Consider the following 17,574-nt stretch of genomic DNA (forward strand, 5'->3'; position numbering starts at 1 on the left):
CAGGACACATGGGCATGGCTGAGAGAAGCCTCTTCCGATGGGGAAAACCTCTCTGCAAACCTGAAATACAGCAGTGTAGTTCAGGTGTGCCTGGGGCTCAAACAGGAAACACTCATGACATGAATGGATTCGGGTCTGGAAGAGCCTTCAGACCAAAAGTGGGCTAGCATGAAGGAGTTAAAATCCTTTCCTTTGCTTGGTGAAATTTATTGAAAATTACGTTGTTCGTCTGTTGAAACTTCACAGCTGTTGAGGTTGCCCTCGGGGCAAACCACATCCAAGAAATGGCATGTAGATCCTGGGAGCACGAGACTTGAAAGCTGAAACGGCACTCCGAGCGCTGCCTCCCCTTCCCTTGCAGTCACGTCCCGCCATCTGCAGCGCCTCCAGTGAGACACTGGTTATTTCTTCCTCCCATTGCTCATCTCCGACTCCTGAAGCGCAGTCACTTTGTTTCACGCATTGTGTTTTGGCTAAAAAGTAACTAAGGAAGGATGCAGACAGAAAGACGTCTGTGTGGGGAGTGCACTCGAAGCCTGTGGCATCCAGAGTGAGACAGGGCTGTGTGCCGTGCTGCTGTGGTGCCATGGAATATCACCTGCCTGTAACACTGCTATTTTGTTATCCCTTGGGGAATGGTGATGAGGCAGGACTGTGGAAGTGTTCCATTTGCTCATGAAAAATCTGTGAATGCTGTTTAGTTGTAGCAGCTTGCCTGGTTTTGTGTGGGTTTTTTAAACATTACTATTTGTTGACTGCAACTCTGCTTGCTAAAAACTGTGTATCATAGAAAGGTAGTTCTTGCATATTTCCTTCTGACCTGAGTGCTGTGAATGAACTTGGGGACTGAGATCAGCCACTTGGCACAAGCAAAATTAGGACTAGCTGGAGCTCATAGACGAAAATAAAAGGAGGACATGAGAAACCCACTGACTGCATACAGTCAGTCACAAATGATTCATGGAGTAATTTTGAGTAGCAAACACATTGGTAAGAACTGGAGGTTTTGTTTCTGTCTTTTTGGGGGATTGTCCACAAACAAAAATATTGGCTAATTCATCAGACGCTCTCTTCTGCTTTGAATAGCTTGCCCAGATCCCCGAGCAATCATCCTGTGCAATTTGCTGTTAACCTAAATAACTTAAATTCAGGTACACCCAGAGCACTGCCCAGATCTGCCCCTGCATGCACTAATTAGGGTTCTCCAAGCGCAAACCTGCAGCTCGGGAGGCAGGAGGCTCCAGCAGCACCCCCGGATGGCTCCCCGCTGGTGGCGGCCCGTGGCAGGGACCGGGCAGGATGTGCCCGCAGCGAGGCGGGGCTGAGTGGAGAGGGCTTCTGCAGGAACGGGACACCTGTGGCTGTCACTGTTCCCTAAGCAACGCCCTGAGAAAATGCAGCCTGGTAAAGCCAGCCCCGCGCCGTGCCCGCTGGAGGGGCAGAGACAGGTAGGAGACACAGGGAGGCCGGTGTTGCATTCCTTACCTGTGAAACAACCCCTTGAGAGCCAAACGCTTGGGGAATTCCTAGATCTCTTTGTAGCCACATTTCAGCTGTGACAGCGTGAGGATTTAAGTGAGGCAAACTCTGGAGGGGGAGGTTATAAGCTCCTTTTAGAGCAATGGGGAGAAAGCAGTTGAAAAAACACAGACCTGCCTTTTACAAACTTTGTCTTACCTGCTCCTGCCGCTAACAGGAGGATGAACTGGCCAGCCAGGGCACCAAGTTATTCAGAAATTACTGGTTTCGAGTAAATCCTTCCAGAATGATTCAAGAATTAGTTACTGTCTTTCAGATTTATATGTCCCTAAATCCAGAGTCAACCTTCAAGTGTAGGCAAGCCCTAACACTTGAACTATGTAATGAGAGATCTACTGGAGCAAGGGGAAAGAGAGAGGCTGAAAAATAGCGGAATTAGGAGGTTTGGCCAGGCAAACTGAAAATCGTTTCAAGGATACTTAGATGTAAATGAGGCCCTCCTGCAGAAGCCCCCAGTGGGAGGATGGCTCCTCGGCAGGGCTATCACAGTGAGACCTGACACCGTACTTCCACCTCCGGTGCCGAAGATTCTCCAGCTGCGAGCAGAGGGCTTGGGGTGGGTGGTGTGTGCGCGGGTGGAGTTGTGTACACTCAGCCTCCCAGACAGCCACAATAAATTATCTCATTAGTAAACCCAGTGTAGCTGTGCTCCTCAGCACATACCCGGCCTCCCACTGCACAGAAAAACTTTGCTTCTAATTAACCAAATCAAAGGGTTTCCCAGACGCAGCTTAGAGGGACGCGCTCAGCTTGAAACCCAGGCTCCTTCAGCAAGTTGTTCTGTGCGTGGTGGAACTAATGAATCTTGATTTCTTACGGCTGGAGCTCTGGCATTCCCTGTGCCCCCTGCAAGTCTGTCCTCTCCTCCCTCTGGCACATGCCGAGCTTCTACCTATGGCCAGGAACAACCAAGAAGGGAAAGGAGCCCGTGGTGTGCTAGCCCCAGCCCCACACCCTGATGGCTCGACCGTCCTCAAATGCTGACAGCAGAGAGCTGAGCTGAGTTGGCAGAGAGCTGAGTTTCCTCACAGCGAGAGGCTCCCTGAGGTCACCCTTGTCTCCACTCCTGCCCTTTTTCTCTCCTAAGACCTTTGTTTCCCCTCAGGCACTCATGGCTCATCGGGACGGGGCTGCACAAGGAAGGGAACCCCACTTCTCCAGGATGCATACCTGGGAAAAGGAAAAAGTGCAGGTGCAGGTGCTACTGAGGCAGGGGCTTTCCAGTGGCATTCCTCTGCTTTTACAGTGGCTTGGCCCCCTCTCTGTTAGTGGGAAAAGACAGGCAGGCAAACACTGGCTGTAAAATGCTGCTGTTCAGCTGAAAGCAGCGCACAGCTCCCGGGGCAGGAGAGCTCCCTGGCGCTGTGGGAGGAAGGGTTTGGGGGTGTTACCCCTCAGAAGAGGAGACCAAAGCGGTGCTTGTTTGAGGAACAATCCTTTTCTTTCCTCAGGAGTGTAGGAGCTGCAGCTCCCCTCTGCCTGCCCAGCTCCTGCGCCGAGGGGGCGGCTTGCTTTACAATCGCTTTTCTCTTCCCCTCGTGCTGGAAATTTGATTCTACAAAAACACTTAACACAGCAGCTAATTGCCAGCCCTGCAGTGACTTAGCTCTCTAATTCCTGCCAGTCAATGAACCAGCCCAAAGAGCTGGTTTTCATAACTTGCTGAATGTATGAACACAGCCTTGGAGACATAACATAGCTGGGATGGTTTTTTTTCCTGGAAAACGTCTGAATCCTTCTCAGTTTTGGAAATGTCTTTCTCTCCACTGGGCATAAGGAACATCCAAAGACGGAGCTGGCAACAAGGCCCAATCCAGGGAGACATTGAGGAGACATGGACCCACAGGGGCCCTGGAGACTAGCGGGAGTGCCAGGGAAGAGATGATTGTCAGGAAATTGGTTTGAAGGTAAAACTGGCGTCGTCCAGCCTGTCTCTTCATGATTTGAGGGCTCATCATCATCATCTTTTCATGGATTCCTACTGCCCAACAATGTCCACGCCTTGCAAAGTGTTCCTTGATCTCCTGGTTTGTATCCAGAAGGCTGCTGCAAAAATTGTTGTGCTGGCCAATGGCTTAGACCACATCATTCCTCCTTTCCCTCCTCCCTGGCACCCTCCTTTCTCTGCCCCAATTGCGGAGCGCTCATCTTCCGTCTCCCAGCCCCTCATTATCCACCTCTCCTCCACCCCGTCGTCTCCGGTGCAAGAGAAGCCGTGCTCATTGCCCATTCCAACAAGCCCCTTCATGCTCCCCTGGTCTGTTCTGCACCTGGGAGAAGCACCCTCCGAGCATTTGCAAAGTCACTGCATCCCTGGAGCTCTCGTTTGTCCCGGCACCCGCAGCACCTGTCCCCGGGGAGCTGCCGTGCTCCACAGCTGCCTGAACGGAGGATGAAGCCAGGCGGGATCGCTCTGTTCTCGCAGGTACCAAGGGACAGGACAAGAGCAAATGGCCTCAAGTTGTGCCAGGGAATGTTTAGATTGGATATTAGGGGAAAATTCTTCACTGAAGGTGTCGTCCAGCCCTGGCACGGGCTACGCAGGGCAGCGCTGGAGTCACCATCTAGGGGTGTTCACAAATCGTGTGGATACGGAGCTGGGGACACAGTTTACTGGTGGCCTTGGCAGTGCTGGGCTAACGCCTGGACTCGCTGCCGGTGTTTCGGTGTTCCGGTGTTGTTCCGGTGTTCCGGTGTTGTTCCGGCGTTGTTCCGGTGTTCCGGTGTTTTTTCGGTGTTGTTCCGGTGTTGTTCCGATGTTGTTCCGGTGTTCCGGTGGTGTTCCGGTGTTGTTCCGGTGGTGTTTCAGTGTTCCGGTGTTGTTCCAGTGTTGTTTCGGTGTTGTTCCGGTGGTGTTCCGGTGTTCCGGTGGTGTTCCGGTGTTGTTTCGGTGTTCCGGTGTTGTTCCGGTGGTGTTTCAGTGTTCCGGTGTTGTTCCTGTGTTGTTCCGGTGTTGTTTCGGTGGTGTTCCGGTGGTGTTCCGGTGTTGTTTCGGTGTTTGTTTCATCCCGCCATCGATTCCCCGGTCCCGCCCCGCGCCCCCGCCCCGTTCTCGGACGGGCCTCGCGCGCCCTCTGCCGGGAGCGGCGGGCAGTGCGCAGACCCGGCCCCGCGCCTTCTGCGCATGCGCCCCGCGGGAGCCCAGCCTTCCCTCAGTGGGGCGGGGCCCTGGCTTCGGCCGGCTGTTTGCGCGCGCGCGCGCGTCACGTGGCGGTGCCGGCATTCTTAAGGGCGGGGGCGGGGCGGGGCGCTCAGAGCAGCGATGGCGCGGGGCGGGAGGAGCGCGTCCCGGCCCGCCGCGGCACCGGTGCCCGCCAGGTACGGGGGGCTCGGCACAGCGGGGCACGCTGCCCTGTGCCGCCCCCCACAACTGCCTTCTCTCCGCAGCCCGGCCCCAGCGGCCCCGGCACCCGCGGCGCAGCCGGCGCAGCCCGGGCTGATGGCGCAGATGGCGAGCACGGCGGCCGGCGTGGCCGTGGGCTCCGCCGTGGGACACGTCGTGGGCAGCGCCATCACCGGCGTCTTCAGCGGCAGCTCCTCCGAGCCGGCCAAGGCGGCGGCGCCCGCCCAGGTGCGAGCGGAGCCGGGCCGTGCCCTTGGGCTGCCCTTGGGCGGCGGGGCTGTGGCCGTGGGGCGGCGGGAGCGGGGAGCGGGGCCGTGCAGGGAGGGAAGGACGGACGGACGGACAGACAGATAGCCGCCTAGGGTGACGGGAGCACGCTGGAAGAGGCGCCGCTGTCCCCGGGCCGCCTCTGACCGGGCCCGTGCCCGCAGGAGCCCCGGCCCGTGATGCAGCAGTCGCCCTACGGACCCTGCCACTATGAGATGAAGCAGTTCCTGGAGTGTGCTACCAACCAGAGAGACCTGACCTTGTGCGAGGGCTTCAACGAGGCTCTGAAGCAGTGCAAGTACAGCAATGGTGAGTGCGCCCTGTCCCTGCAGGAGGGAACTCCTGCCAGCAGAGCATCTCAGGGGGTTTGAAGGCTGTAGAAGCGATCTTTTGGGGATATAGTGCCCTTTAGATGTTTAAGTAGGAAGCAGTTGTGTCTTTCCCATGTCCTGAAGAGCAGAAGGCGACTGGAAAGGGAAGGAGAAATGATTGTGACCATGTCTGTGTGAAGGTGGGGAGGCTGTAGGTACCTTCTTAGACAGTCTACTCTTGCTGCCATGGGAAGCCTGCTGTTCTCTTGGCTGATTCTCTGTTTCTTGCTGCATTTGTTACAAGCTGTTACCAGTAGTTGGGTCTTGATCTGGTCATCTCAAGTGAGAGAGCTTTTAACTCCAGCTGCTGGAGCATGTACCTAATGCTGAACTTGTGCTTCTTCCCTGTAGGTGTTTCTTCTCTCCTGTGAAGAATTTGCCCCCTCGTAGGGAAGAGGATCATGGTGTAGAGCCCTGCTATCCACGGGGAGCAGAAGGACGGACAGGGAACGAGCTGGAGGGAGCAGACTGACCAGGCAGGAGTATTCTAGTGGTAATTCACCTCTGAACTAGTAGGAAAGGAATTATTGGACCCAAGGGTCTTCAGAATTCAGATAGTGCTGTATTTATTACAGAGAAATAAAAGGATTTATTTGGACCTATCACTTGTGCATGTTCTTTATTTAATTCTCAAGCTAAAATTAAGCTACCAAAATGTTAACATTACCAGCTACTTAAAGGACAAGGCACAACTTGGAAACAGGCTGTGCAGCCTAGCAAGGATTGTGCCTGCATGACTTGACAGAAAGAGATTCAGACGTTGGCTGCCCTCTAGGCAGAGGAGAGGCTGGAGAGAGGTAAACCAACATGTGTTCTACAGTATTTTCAGTAACAAATTACTTCTCTATAGATACCCTCTTCCTGAATACCTGTCCTGACCTCAGAGCTAAGAGAGTGTGACCTGTCTGGCTGTGGGACTTGGATACAGTTGGCTGATCTGACTTTAAAGCTTTAGCAGGTTATGCAATGTTCTCAAGGTCACTGGCATCAGGTGAAGTGTGGAGCTGCTTTCCTCTTACAGTCACCTTGGCAGGACAGCCTTGTGATTGCTGCCCAAAGACTGGCCTCCAGCAGGACACCCTCTTTTTAACTTTGGTGTAAAAGGGAATTTTGAGGCTTCAGCTGGAGTTTCAGTGGCACAGCAGTGAAACCAGGACACTTTCAGAGGCTTAATTGATGCATTTTCTTGGCAGAATGAGTATTTTAACCTTTTAATCTCTGACTCTTGAACAATGGACAAGTTCTCAGCCCCTTGCTGGGATCTGTGAGGAAATCCAGGTCTTGATGGTAAATGCTGGCAGCAGTTGCTTTTAGCAGATACTGGAGGCTGGTGTTTGAAAGTCCTGCCCCTTCTAAATGCTACAATCTCAAGTTCTTGGTAGGTGATGTCCTGAGCTGTGCCTGGCTGTATCAGGGGAGTCTTGTGTTCTCCTGAGAGACAGCCAAGGGAAAAGATGCCAGAGATGAAACGCCCAAGTGCTCCATGTGCTGAGCTGTCCTGTGTGTGCAGGGAGGAACCACTCCAAAGTTGTTTAACTCCCTTTAAGAAGTAAGTATTAGACTGATGTTGATGTGGGGGTGGTGTGCTGGTCTGGCTGGAGAAGCTGTTAAGGAGAGCCAGCAGAGCAGCCGCATCAGGTGTGTTCTGCCTTTGACCCATCTTGGCAAAAGCACTGCTGCTGCATTTGTGGGGACTGGCTGTCTCTGTAGCAGCTTTTCCTGGTGATTGTAGTGACGGCCCCTGCAGGGCCATTTCAGACTGGTGATGGAGTGGGAAGCAGACCCATCCAATGATACAGGTGGGTGCATGTTCCTCTGCCTGCTGCTGTGCAGGTGGGTTGAAAGGAGATGCAGGTTCTCGTCACTGGGGAGTGCAGGCCATGCCATGGGAACATGAGACCACCTTGAAGCAGGAGGATGCTGCTTGTGCCTGGCTATGGTGCTGGGTTTGCCTGGTTTGTCAGGGTGCAGCTTGGGATGTGGTAGTGTGAACCTCTGGGAGGAGCAGGGGATCCCAGGAAGAGGGGCTCAGTAGCAGGGGACTCTTGCTGTGCTGGGAGTAAGTGCCTGGGCAGGTGGTTGGACCCTGGTGGTGGCTGTGCTTGCCTGTGTGACCAGTAATGGGTCTGTTCCTCATTTAGGGGTGTTCTTGAGTTCTAAGCTCCTCCTGCTCTGTAAGGTGATTCTGTTCCTGGCTCGGGAGCTGGTGTGGGGCTGAGCCCTCCTCTGTAAGGAGCCCTTCCTCCTCTGGGTCTTTCCTAAGGGCTGTTGCAGATGATCTATGGAGTAACCAAGCCCTTCCAGAGTTGTGTTTTCCTGCTGTGTTGGTCAGTTGCCCATTACATGTTGAGCAAGGCACTGCCAACCTGTGGGACTACAGCCTGGGAGAGACACTTGAGAGTTTCCCAATCTCTCCTGATGTCCTTCCCTCCCTGTTTGTTCCACGGAAATGGCCCTCTTTGCCAGGGGACAAGCTGGGTAGGCCTCTGCCTGGTGTGGGGTGGGAGGGCAGCAGGTCCCTGCTGTCACTCTTAACTAGGAGGGATCCTGCTGCCTGAATGCACTCGCTGCCCACAGCCATAAGCAGCCCTGAAGGAGCACAGTGGGATCAGAGGACAGTCCCACAGGTGCTGTACGAGGGCTGAAGTGGGAACAGGAGTCATGCTGCACGCCTGACTCCTTTATGGAGGTGAGGTGGGTGTCTTGCTCTTACCTGGTAGGTCAGGGTAGTGTTTCCCCAGGTCCTCTAGTGAGGATTCGTAGCAGGTGGCTTCAGAGTTTTCTTCTGCCAGCAGAATGGGAGAAATGGATTGGTCTCTCTCCTGGCTGCAAACTGAAGGCTTGTAACTGGGGCAGGTGGTTCTGCCCAGGAAAGGTTCCTTCTTCCCTGGAGCAGCCCTTGGATAAACAAAGGCTCAGCTCCAGTGCTTCATCTGAGCTAGCTTCTGCCTCCTTGGAGCTTCTTGCTGTGTCCAAGTGACTGCTGAACAGAGCCCCTCTCCAAGCCTCCCCCCAGAGCAGACCCTTCTTGGCCCAGAAGCTGAGCTGTGCTGTCTCGACAAGGAACTTTTGGACAGCTCTTATGAGGATGTAGTGCTGCCTTTCCTGTAGGTATTTACTGGTGAATTCAGATGCAGGATCTTCCACTTTGGTCAGATTCACCAGGGTGCCCTTTTTGTCCACAAGATCGATGCAGTCTGGAGGGAGAGACACATGGTGAAGGAAGCTCAGTGTGCCCCTGTGTGGCCAAAAAGCCTGTTTAGAGGTATTTTCCTTGGCAGGTTACACTTTGAACAGAATCTGTGGAGATCTGGGGAGCGGGAGGTTTGCTGTCCCTTTCCCTGTGTTTTGGGATGTTCTGTGACTCCCATGTGACCTGTTTGTTACCATCTCCTGTTTCTGTACAGATGAGTGGCAGTCCCTCGGTGACCACTGCCCAGAGCACTCGTACCTTCAGGCCTGCACTGACACTTCTACTTCAGGTGATCTGTGAGGGTCTGGACGCAGCAGCACAGGTTTGCCATCTCTCTGCACTTGGCTGCAGACAGAGAATGAGACCTGAGACAGGAGTGTGGTCGCCCCAAACCCAGGGGCCACATGGGCATGACAGGAGGCACAGCAGGTGGCTGAGAGGTGCCCACTGTGGCCAGCAAAGGTAGGATCCCCATGTGGCATCAGCAGGGCTTTGAGCAGCTGCATTACAGCCATGGCTGCTGGTAGCTGGTGCTGAGTGCCGCAGGTGAGGGGAGAAGATGAGCGCTTTGATTTGGGGAAAATGGTTCTGACTGATGAAGTGTCTCTGTCCTTCAACTTCATTTCATCAAGCATGAGTAGGAAAAAGCAGTGAGTCCTGCGCCTTGCCAGTCCCTTTCTACAAGGTGGTCCCAGTTGCAAGGGGAAAGAGCTGGAGATTGTGACTGAGTCACCAGAGGATATTTTGGCCATGAACTCTGACCAAGTTTGTCTCAATTGAGAAATCCCCAGGGCTGACACACGTCAGTAGTCAGAGCTGGGGATCCAAGTCAAATAGCAGAGGGAGCAAAGGCTTAGGACTGTGTGTGTCTGATGGATTCAGCCACGAGTGTCTGGGGTCAGGCCAAAGCATCCAGCCAACTGGGTGAGGTCAGGGTAGGGGCTGCTCATTTCTTCCCACAGATACCTGCTGTCTGAAACTGAGAGCCAGGATTTGAGTCAGGGAGCCCTTTCCACACAGCCTGGAACAGAGGAGCTCTGCTGGCAGCTGGCCCTTCTGCCCCATGGCTCTTCTGGTTGTGTCTAGATAAGCAGGGCCCCCTCCAGTGATTTCCCAGAGCTGCCAGGCTGGGAACTCATCTTCACATCCAGCCTCCCTCCCTGTGATTAACTCAGCTCTGCTGGAGTGGTTTTCCTCCATGATTCAATGTAGGGGTAATAGAGCTGCCTTTTTTTTTAAGGCAGGGGCAGTGCAGGATGCTGCTGTGCCCTAGCAGAGCTCTCCTGCCTGTTCCCTAAGCACTGGCAATTGCTGTGCACCTGCCTTGCCCCTTGTGGGGGGTGATGAGGGTGGTCCAGGGGCTGGGCTGGCCCCAGGGCTGAGGCAGAGCTGGGGCTTTGCCCACATACCTCCAAATCTCACGGTGGGAAACATGGTGCTCCTGTGCCTCTGGCAGGGCTGTGGTGCTGGGTCCCTTCCTGCAAGTGGTGGGAGCTGCTGGAGAGCCCAGGGCACAGGCTGTGTTTCCCACTGACACTGTTGTGGTTTCAGCAGCCAGATCTCCCAGCAACAGTGAATGGCCCCTGCAGATTCTTGAGCCCCCTGCAGCTGCAGGGTATGAGACAGGGGTAGAGCAGGGGCTGAGCTAAACAACAGCCTGTTGGTAAGGCTGACTGCTCCATGTGGTCCCAGCTGCTCTGAATTTCAGACTTTTTTGTAGTCTTGTGGTGTTTCCTGCCCCCCGTTTGTCCTGCAGTTCATTTGGGCTGTGGTGGTGCCACATCTGCCCACCCTGCTCCTAAGCCCAGCACTGCTGCAAGGGCAGTCTGGCCTCCTCTGCGAAATGACTGGATCCCACTGGAATAATCATCCTGAGAATTCTGCCTGTGCTGGTCCTACTCTGGAGAAGGAGGCAGTGGGGTTTTGCAGCCCCATGATGTACATTGTCATGTGCCAGCTGCATCTTCTGTTTGGTGCCCAAATGTTGCTGTGCAAGTGTTCCTGCAGCAATGTGTCAGGGCCCTGTAGCATCATCTCCTTTTCCTATGGAAAACATATGGGTGAAACCATGTCCCTTGGGCTGCTCAGCAGATGGGAAAGGCCTGAATGGTGGGAACCAGTAACAACACTGATGTGCTGTGTTATCCAATGCTCACTGCTCTGTGGACAAATTCCCTTTCTCTGAAATGCACCTCCTTGCATGAGGAGATGATTTCCCTCTGTCTTGCTGGGTTTCATTTTACAGTCAGTCTAAACCATGGACTTGTCCTGCTCAGGGCTTGGGACAAGGTGTGTGTGTGTGTGACATTGCTCACCTAGGACACGGAGGGAGACTCATGTTCATCTTGTCACCACCTTGCAGAATTTGGGGAGTGCTGCTGGGTAACAGGTGGAGCTGTATCTGCAGTGTGCTCGTACCTGCAAGAGCTCAGGGGCACGAAACACAAGCTGCTGATACCTGCAGGGGCAGGATTCCACAAGGCCAGAAGAGACTACAGCAAAGCTCCAGCCTTGGATGGGCTTTGGAGCTGGTCTCATGCAGCTGTGGCTGCATGACCTTGCTGCAGGCTGGCTCTAATAAATCTGATAGAGCAGGTTTGCCCAGATGGGCTCAGGTGGGACACAGCCAGGCTCTGCTGCATGTGCCAGGACTGTGTGACACCACATCCCCCTGGCAGGGGCACAACAGCCCTTGCTGCCCTGCAGTCCAGCTGTGCCAGGAACTGTGGGGCCCTATCAGGTCTAACCAGCCCCTTGCTGCTGCAGGTGGGGCCCTGCTCAGTTATAGCTGCTCTGAATGACCCAGAACGCAGAAGACAGATGAGCCATTGGGTGCACCAGAGCTCTGCAGGGTGGCACAGCAGAGCAAGAGTCCAGCTTCCTGCATCACGTCCTTGGGTGACGGTAGTGCTTCCTCCTCAGGACCTGCCCATGCCAGAGGCGCAGTGCTGGGGTGTTCCAAAAAGGCACGACTCTGCCTCAGAGCTCCATTTTCCCTCAAAACCAGAGCACACACAGGGCAGTCACGTTGGGACCCACCTGCAACGTCTTTGGCTTAGGGTGCTGCAGCAGGGAGAAAGTGGGCTGTCCCTGGATGGTGATGAGGTGGCATTGGTGGCAGCTGAGCCTGCCTGTGGAGGGCAAGAGGCACCCACCAGCTCTGGCACATGAGAAGTGCCTGCTGGCCACACTGCTGCGAAGGATAGCCTGGGCTGGCGGCCGTGTGACACGGTGTCTCTGGGCCCTGTGACAGGTGCCACAGACAGGAGGGGCTTCACGCCCACTGAGCTGGTGGCCTTTGGCTGTAACGGTCTGCTGTCCTTCCGCACGAGGCAGCAGCTGTGCTGCAGCCATCTCTGCACTGGTCCCTTGGGAAATGTCTTCTGCCGGTGACCTCGGCAGCCACCCACCATGGCTGCCCATGGCTGCTGCTCCTGAGGCGGCCCTGGCGAAGAGGCAGCACCCTCGGCAGCTCCCAGCCCCTGCTGCAGGTTATGCTGTGAGCCAGACAAGCAGTTACTGTCCGTGATGGAGCTGCATGGAGGGAGCAGCAACTTTCCTTATGCTGCTTCTGTGATGAGACAGCTGCTGGGGGATTCTGGCACCTCCCATCTTCCATTCTCCCTGATGACTCCCGGCCTCTTGCCTCCCCAGAGCATCCTTGGCATGGTGTGGCTCAGGCTCCTGGCCTCTGGTGCACCTGGCAGCAGAGGGCCTGAGTGGGAGACACCAGAGAAACCTCTCTGCTCTTCCCATCAGTGAAGAGAGATGGTCAGTGATGCTGCCCCAGTTCCCAGGGCAGAAGGTGCTGGGGTGGGCTGTGGGTGCGTTGGTGCAGCTGAAGGAAAGGGGCTGGGGTGAAGGTGGGTGCTGAGCAATGCTCAGCTCTCACCCCCTCCCTGAAGCCCAGCTGCAGCAGAGCGAGCAGCCCTGGGGAGCTGAGTCCCTGAGCCCCCTGTGTCATTTACATACGTCCCACCAGTGCCTGCGGTACAGCAGTCTGGGTTTGTGTAGCACCCCAGACCCTCTCTGAAACAGCCTCCCTTCCTCTGCCTCCTGCCATGGCCCTGGGCTTCATGGTCCTGCTCCTGGTGGGGACGATGGGCACAGGTAAGGGTGGTGTGGCTGAGTTAGCTCTGCCTGGCGGGCACTGCAGGGTGGTGGGCAGGACTGGGCTGTCCAAGGGGAGGTGAGTCTGAGTAGGACATTTTGCTCTGGGGCTGTGTGGTGTGATGAGCAGGATGGGAGTTGGGTAATGGCATCGCCTCAAGAGAGCTGAGGGACATTTTGGGGCTGAGTGTGATGGGGGACACAGCTCAGCCCATCAGTAACTGCATCCTTGGTGCATGCAGCTTCCAGGGCTCAGCCCGTGCTGACCCAGCCAAACTCTGTGTTCGTGCTGCCTGGGCAGACGGCTCGGCTGTTCTGCACCCTGAGCCCCCAGTACAACATCAGCCAGTTCGGCATCTCCTGGTACCAGCAGCGCCCAGGGCACTCCCTGAGGTATCTGCTCTATTACAACTCCGAGCGAGACAAGCACAGGCCTGCCAAAATTCCTGACCGCTTCTCTGCCACCAAAGACCTCGCCAGCAACGCCTGCATCCTCACCATCGCATCCGCCTGCCAGGATGACAACGGCACCTATTACTGTTCCCTGTCACCTGCCTTCAAATGGTTCTAGAAATGGAGAACAAAAGCTTTCTGCGCTTTTCTTGGCGACTCTGACGTGCTCTCAGCAGGGAGAGCAGCAGCCCTGGGAGAGAAGGGAAAAGTCCCTCTTGCGTGCTTGAGCAGGCCCAGCAGCGCTGCCTCGTGCTGGGAAGTGCGGCAACCTCCTCTTTGTCCCCAGGCGTCCCCCATAAGGCATTAGACAGCCCGACACGGCAGGAGACCGGCCAGGCCTCCTGCTGCAGCGGGAGGATGGAGGGCTTGGCTGTGGCTTTCCCGGGCTCTTCCAGCACCTGGCACAAGGCAGCCTTGATCCGGCTGGGGCTTCTGCAGAGTTTGGCTCACCTGGTAATAAAGGTTAATCTTCACCCACGCGGCTCGTGTCATGTGTACCTGGGTCAGGAGGGCGAGCAGGAGGGGCTGTGGCCCTTGGCGGGGTCTCCCGGGCAGGGTGGAGCCCTCACCCACCCCCGGAGCAGAGCCCGCCGCCCACACCGCCCTGTCCCCCTGCCCGCTCCGCCCGCCACACTTCCTGAGGGGACAGGGACACGCGTAACCCCGCGCGCACCTCTGGGGACTTTTTAAGGACTTTTTCACACACAGAAAGAGGAAGGATTTTCTCACAAAATTCCCCCAGGCCTCAGAACACCGGGATGGCCGCACTGCGCATGCTCAGCGCGGCGCGCGTACCGAGGCGGCCGTTAGGACCCAGCGGCGGGCGCTGATGTCACGTGAGGGCGGCCGGCGCTACCATTGGCTCAGGGGAAGACAAAATCCGGCGCGTCACTTCCTGGTTACCTCAGTGCCCGTCAGGGCCCGGCGGCCACCGGTTCTCGCCGGGCCGGTGAGCGGCGAATGGGCCGCCTGAGCCCCTGCCCTGCTCCTGTGTTCAGCGTGTGCGGAAAAGCCAGTGTCCACAAAGGAGATAGAGGAATCCTGCAGCTTTATTCCAATAAAGGGAGAGAGTCAATTGTGCCGTACCTCCGTGGGGTCTCCCGAGGTCTCGGAGGGCGCAGCCTCCTTTCATCCGAAATTCACGGCCGCATATTGCCCTCTTCCCTTCCCCATTGGCTTCCCGAAGCGCCTACCACATATTCCCTCCTTGAACACGTAATTTCGCCCCAAAGTACAGAAGTTCCGGCTGTCTGGGTTCCGCCATAGACTTTGCGCAGACCCATTTGTCCTATTGCCCTAAAGTTCAGGGTTTTGTGACAAACTCGAGGCTTGATGTTTGTAGAGACATTAAGGCCCATTTCAAAGATACTAACAGCCATTTCTCCTAAAGAACCCCACCCTTCGAGTTGTTTGCAAAGACATTAGCACCCATCTTTCCTATCAGTTCGCAATGGTTCGCCAGACTGTGAGTGCCCTGGAGCCCTGCAGAGGTGTGGTGTTGAGTGTTAAAAACGAGGCTTGGAGTTTTTGGGTGGAATAAAAGTCTGCTCGTTTATTAAAAAGAAAACCAGGAGCGGAGACTCGGGGTAAGCCCAAGTCCCACTCAACAACCCACAAAAACAAACACTGCACCGCCAGACCCAGGTTCCTCAGGACACGAGGGGCTGAGCCCCGGAGCAGTTCTTACAGTCTCTTTTGATGCTGTGATTGGTGCAGCTCAGATCCTCCCTCTGATGGCTCGTTGCTAGGATCCTCATTAGTGTTCAATTCTGTCAGTCTCTGGGGCATCGAGTGATTGGTTAGCCCCTTGACCAATAATGCTTCAAAGTGTTTACATCATGATTATTGGGCTGTCTTGAGAACATTCTAGAGCATTCCCCTCCTTCCTGTAGAGCCACTACTTTCCCCCATTGGTGTCCCCATCTAGTGGGTACACGGCGGCATTACACCCGCACAATCGCAATAACAACTCATTAACTGCATACCCCCACTCCTCTAACAAGCAACTCTTAACAACTTCTCAACCAAAAAAAAGGAACTTTTTAAAAACCATTTATTACATTGAGGTTTTGTGCTGTTCTATTAAGTAACTTGGGCTAAAGGTCTCCCTTTCCTCCCGGTGTGTGCGGAGTTGGTGTTAGGGACCTTCACATCCTGCACCGGTGCAGTGCTCTGCCAGCGAAGTTCAAGGAGCTGCTGGTTCCAAGAAAGATTCAGCACATCTTGTGCACGGGAAACCTCTTCACCAAGGAGAGCTATGACTGCCTCAGGACGCTGGCTGGGGACATCCACGTTGTTAGGGGGGACTCTGAGGTAACGCCAGTTCCTCAGCCTGCCTTCCCCCATGCTGTGCTCATCTTGATGAATCCTGGGGAGTCTCTCAGTATTAGCAATTCCTAAACTGTAATTCACCAGGAGGCAAGTAGGAATTAATAAAAGTGGACAAACAGAATTATTTTCTAGACCCTTCTCATTGCACCTGGGTGTGAGGGATTAATAACTGCTCCTGATTCATAGGAACTCTGGCACAAGCCTGTGATTGCTGTGAGGCCACAGGAGTGCCCCAGCTGGCTGTGTAGCTGCAAGAATTCTGTGTACGTTTTTACTGTTAGGTAGCCAAAAGGTGCAAATTCCTTACCCTTTGCTCTGAAGCTGCTCTTGCTGGGGTGTGGTACAAGCATCCACTGGCTCTGCACATTGAGAGGGGCCTCCTGCCCTACGAAGGGCAGGTTTGTGGCTTTGAAGCTGCATTGTGTAGGCGTGGGGTCCTTCACTGACTTACAGTCCATGACTTTCCCCTTCTCAGAGCCTGAATTATCCTGAAGAGAATGTTGTAACTGTCAGGCAGTTCAGAATTAGGCTGATTCATGGCTATCAGGTAATTCCCTGGGGTGATGTGGCCAGCCTGGAATTGCTGCAGAGGCAGCTGGATGTGGACATCAACCTCTTGGGACACACACACAGATTTGAAGCATTTGAATATGGAAAAAAATTTTTCATCAACCTGGGGTCAGCTACAGGAGCCTGCAGTGCTTTGGAAAGGTGAGTGAGGGGAGCCCTGAGGTGCCCAGTGCAACAGAGCCCTGGGTGTCACCTGAAACACGTGCGAGTGTCCGGCCACTGTGCCACAGAGCGCTGGCAGGGTGCCATGAGGGGCACAAGGCCAGCTCACTCCCTTGCTGGGGAGTGCAGGGAGGACCCCTGTTACCAGAGTTTTCTTAGCCCACATGTTGGGCATGACAGCCCAGCACTGGTGTGTCTGGGGCTGCTTCCTGTGCCCGGAGAGGGGTGAGTTCCAACAGCTTCTTGTTTTGCTTTCTGGTGTCTTCCCAGAATCTGCATATTTTGTAGGAAATTTGACTTCTGGAAGCCCTGTCACCTTAAATGTCTGGATCTGCCATGGCTTGAGCTGTTCTAGGCTAAGTGCAGCTCTGCCTGAGACATTGCTGTCAGTGCCTGCAGACACTGCAGTGCTTCTCACACCCCTGCAGCCCTGGGCAACCAAGTGTATCAGAACACATAAGCATAAGGTATGTTAACAGCAAGAAGTGCAGTGTAAGTGTAATCTAATTGAGAAGTATGAGAAGTATGTCCTCTTTCCAGGAACATCAACCCTTCATTTGTGCTGATGGATATCCAGGCCTCCACGGTTGTGACTTACGTATTCCAACTAATTGAGGATGATGGGAAAGTAGAAAGAAAGGAGTTCAGGAAATACTGAATCATGTTCAAAGCTGCTTGATGAATTCTCACTGCCTTTCACCCCTTCCCATCCCAGTTCAGTCACAGTACTGCTGCTGTGGTGAGCTGGGCTGTAAAGCAGTTGTGATCCTTTACTGCTAGTGACCTGTTTGTCTTGGTTCTCAACCAGAACTTGAAGTAGAAGACACAGCTGATTAAAGAGGCCTGTGGAAAAATTCTGTGTCTAAGGAGCAGCTGATATGTTCCTGGCCTAGGGAGTTGCAGACACTGGCAGTAGCTGGGCACTGGGTTGTGTGTGTAAAGCAAATACACGATAATAAATTCTTTTCTTTGTGTAACTGAGTCCTGTTCATTATGTTTGTAAAAGGTGAAGATCAGCTTGAAATTGATGTAAGGGGACTCCAAGGACTAAAAGGAAGCTGCTGTTTGCTTCCTGAGATGCAGACGTAAAATATTTCAGGATTTGTCAAAGATGCTAAGGACTTAACCCATGCTGGCAGATCTATCCTGCCTTCTTAACTGGAGCAGCATGGAAAGGCAGAGGCCGGTCTGGGAAGAGTGGTGTGGAGAGGTGTGTGCAGGTGTGTGGGGCTGGG

The 17,574-nt window shown here is 54.6% G+C and overlaps 4 protein-coding genes across 6 annotated transcripts; 3 read left to right on the forward strand and 1 right to left on the reverse strand.

Annotated features, from left to right (window-relative positions):
* The first annotated feature begins 1,284 nt into the window (after positions 1-1,284).
* Positions 1,285-6,123, forward strand: CHCHD10 (coiled-coil-helix-coiled-coil-helix domain containing 10). 3 transcript variants are annotated; one of them, XM_032128191.1, is made up of 4 exons: positions 1,285-1,448; positions 4,927-5,110; positions 5,314-5,458; positions 5,872-6,123. In XM_032128191.1, the coding sequence occupies exons 1-4, from the start codon at positions 1,300-1,302 to the stop codon at positions 5,889-5,891; spliced, it is 498 nt and encodes a 165-aa protein (XP_031984082.1). In that variant the 5' UTR covers positions 1,285-1,299; the 3' UTR covers positions 5,892-6,123. The 3 variants fall into 3 exon arrangements, with proteins under 3 accessions (XP_031984082.1, XP_031984084.1, XP_031984083.1); XM_032128193.1 differs by lacking the exon at positions 1,285-1,448 and adding an exon at positions 4,770-4,857; XM_032128192.1 differs by lacking the exon at positions 1,285-1,448 and having other exon boundaries at positions 4,770-5,110.
* Positions 5,465-17,272, forward strand: LOC116453099 (vacuolar protein sorting-associated protein 29-like). The gene is made up of 5 exons (XM_032128190.1): positions 5,465-5,792; positions 7,075-7,098; positions 15,418-15,589; positions 16,083-16,318; positions 16,880-17,272. The coding sequence occupies exons 1-5, from the start codon at positions 5,707-5,709 to the stop codon at positions 16,995-16,997; spliced, it is 636 nt and encodes a 211-aa protein (XP_031984081.1). The 5' UTR covers positions 5,465-5,706; the 3' UTR covers positions 16,998-17,272.
* On the reverse strand, positions 8,101-10,263 carry C18H22orf15 (chromosome 18 C22orf15 homolog). Its single transcript, XM_032128195.1, is given in 4 exon segments — positions 8,101-8,307; positions 8,591-8,717; positions 8,972-9,058; positions 10,123-10,263. Coding segments are annotated over 4 exon segments (345 nt in total). The 5' UTR covers positions 10,148-10,263; the 3' UTR covers positions 8,101-8,201.
* Positions 12,700-13,753, forward strand: LOC116453101 (pre-B lymphocyte protein 3-like). Its single transcript, XM_032128194.1, has 2 exons — positions 12,700-12,823; positions 13,066-13,753. The coding sequence occupies exons 1-2, from the start codon at positions 12,775-12,777 to the stop codon at positions 13,392-13,394; spliced, it is 378 nt and encodes a 125-aa protein (XP_031984085.1). The 5' UTR covers positions 12,700-12,774; the 3' UTR covers positions 13,395-13,753.
* Positions 17,273-17,574: the final 302 nt, after the last annotated feature.

The sequence above is a fragment of the Corvus moneduloides genome, chromosome 18 (genome assembly GCF_009650955.1).
Source record: "Corvus moneduloides isolate bCorMon1 chromosome 18, bCorMon1.pri, whole genome shotgun sequence".
NCBI classification, from domain to species: Eukaryota; Metazoa; Chordata; class Aves; order Passeriformes; family Corvidae; genus Corvus; species Corvus moneduloides.

Coding starts and splice junctions, on each gene's coding strand:
- LOC116453101 (XM_032128194.1), top strand. CDS start 12,775: ATGGCCCTGGGCTTCATGGTCCTGCTCCTGGTGGGGACGATGGGCACA. Junction 12,824..13,065: donor GGTGGGGACGATGGGCACAG/GTAAGGGTGGTG, acceptor TGGTGCATGCAG/CTTCCAGGGCTCAGCCCGTG.
- LOC116453099 (XM_032128190.1), top strand. CDS start 5,707: ATGGGAAGCCTGCTGTTCTCTTGGCTGATTCTCTGTTTCTTGCTGCAT. Junction 7,099..15,417: donor AGACTGATGTTGATGTGGGG/GTGGTGTGCTGG, acceptor AGTTGGTGTTAG/GGACCTTCACATCCTGCACC. Junction 16,319..16,879: donor GCCTGCAGTGCTTTGGAAAG/GTGAGTGAGGGG, acceptor TCCTCTTTCCAG/GAACATCAACCCTTCATTTG.
- CHCHD10 (XM_032128191.1), top strand. CDS start 1,300: ATGTGCCCGCAGCGAGGCGGGGCTGAGTGGAGAGGGCTTCTGCAGGAA. Junction 1,449..4,926: donor CGCTGGAGGGGCAGAGACAG/GTAGGAGACACA, acceptor TTCTCTCCGCAG/CCCGGCCCCAGCGGCCCCGG. Junction 5,111..5,313: donor AGGCGGCGGCGCCCGCCCAG/GTGCGAGCGGAG, acceptor CCGTGCCCGCAG/GAGCCCCGGCCCGTGATGCA.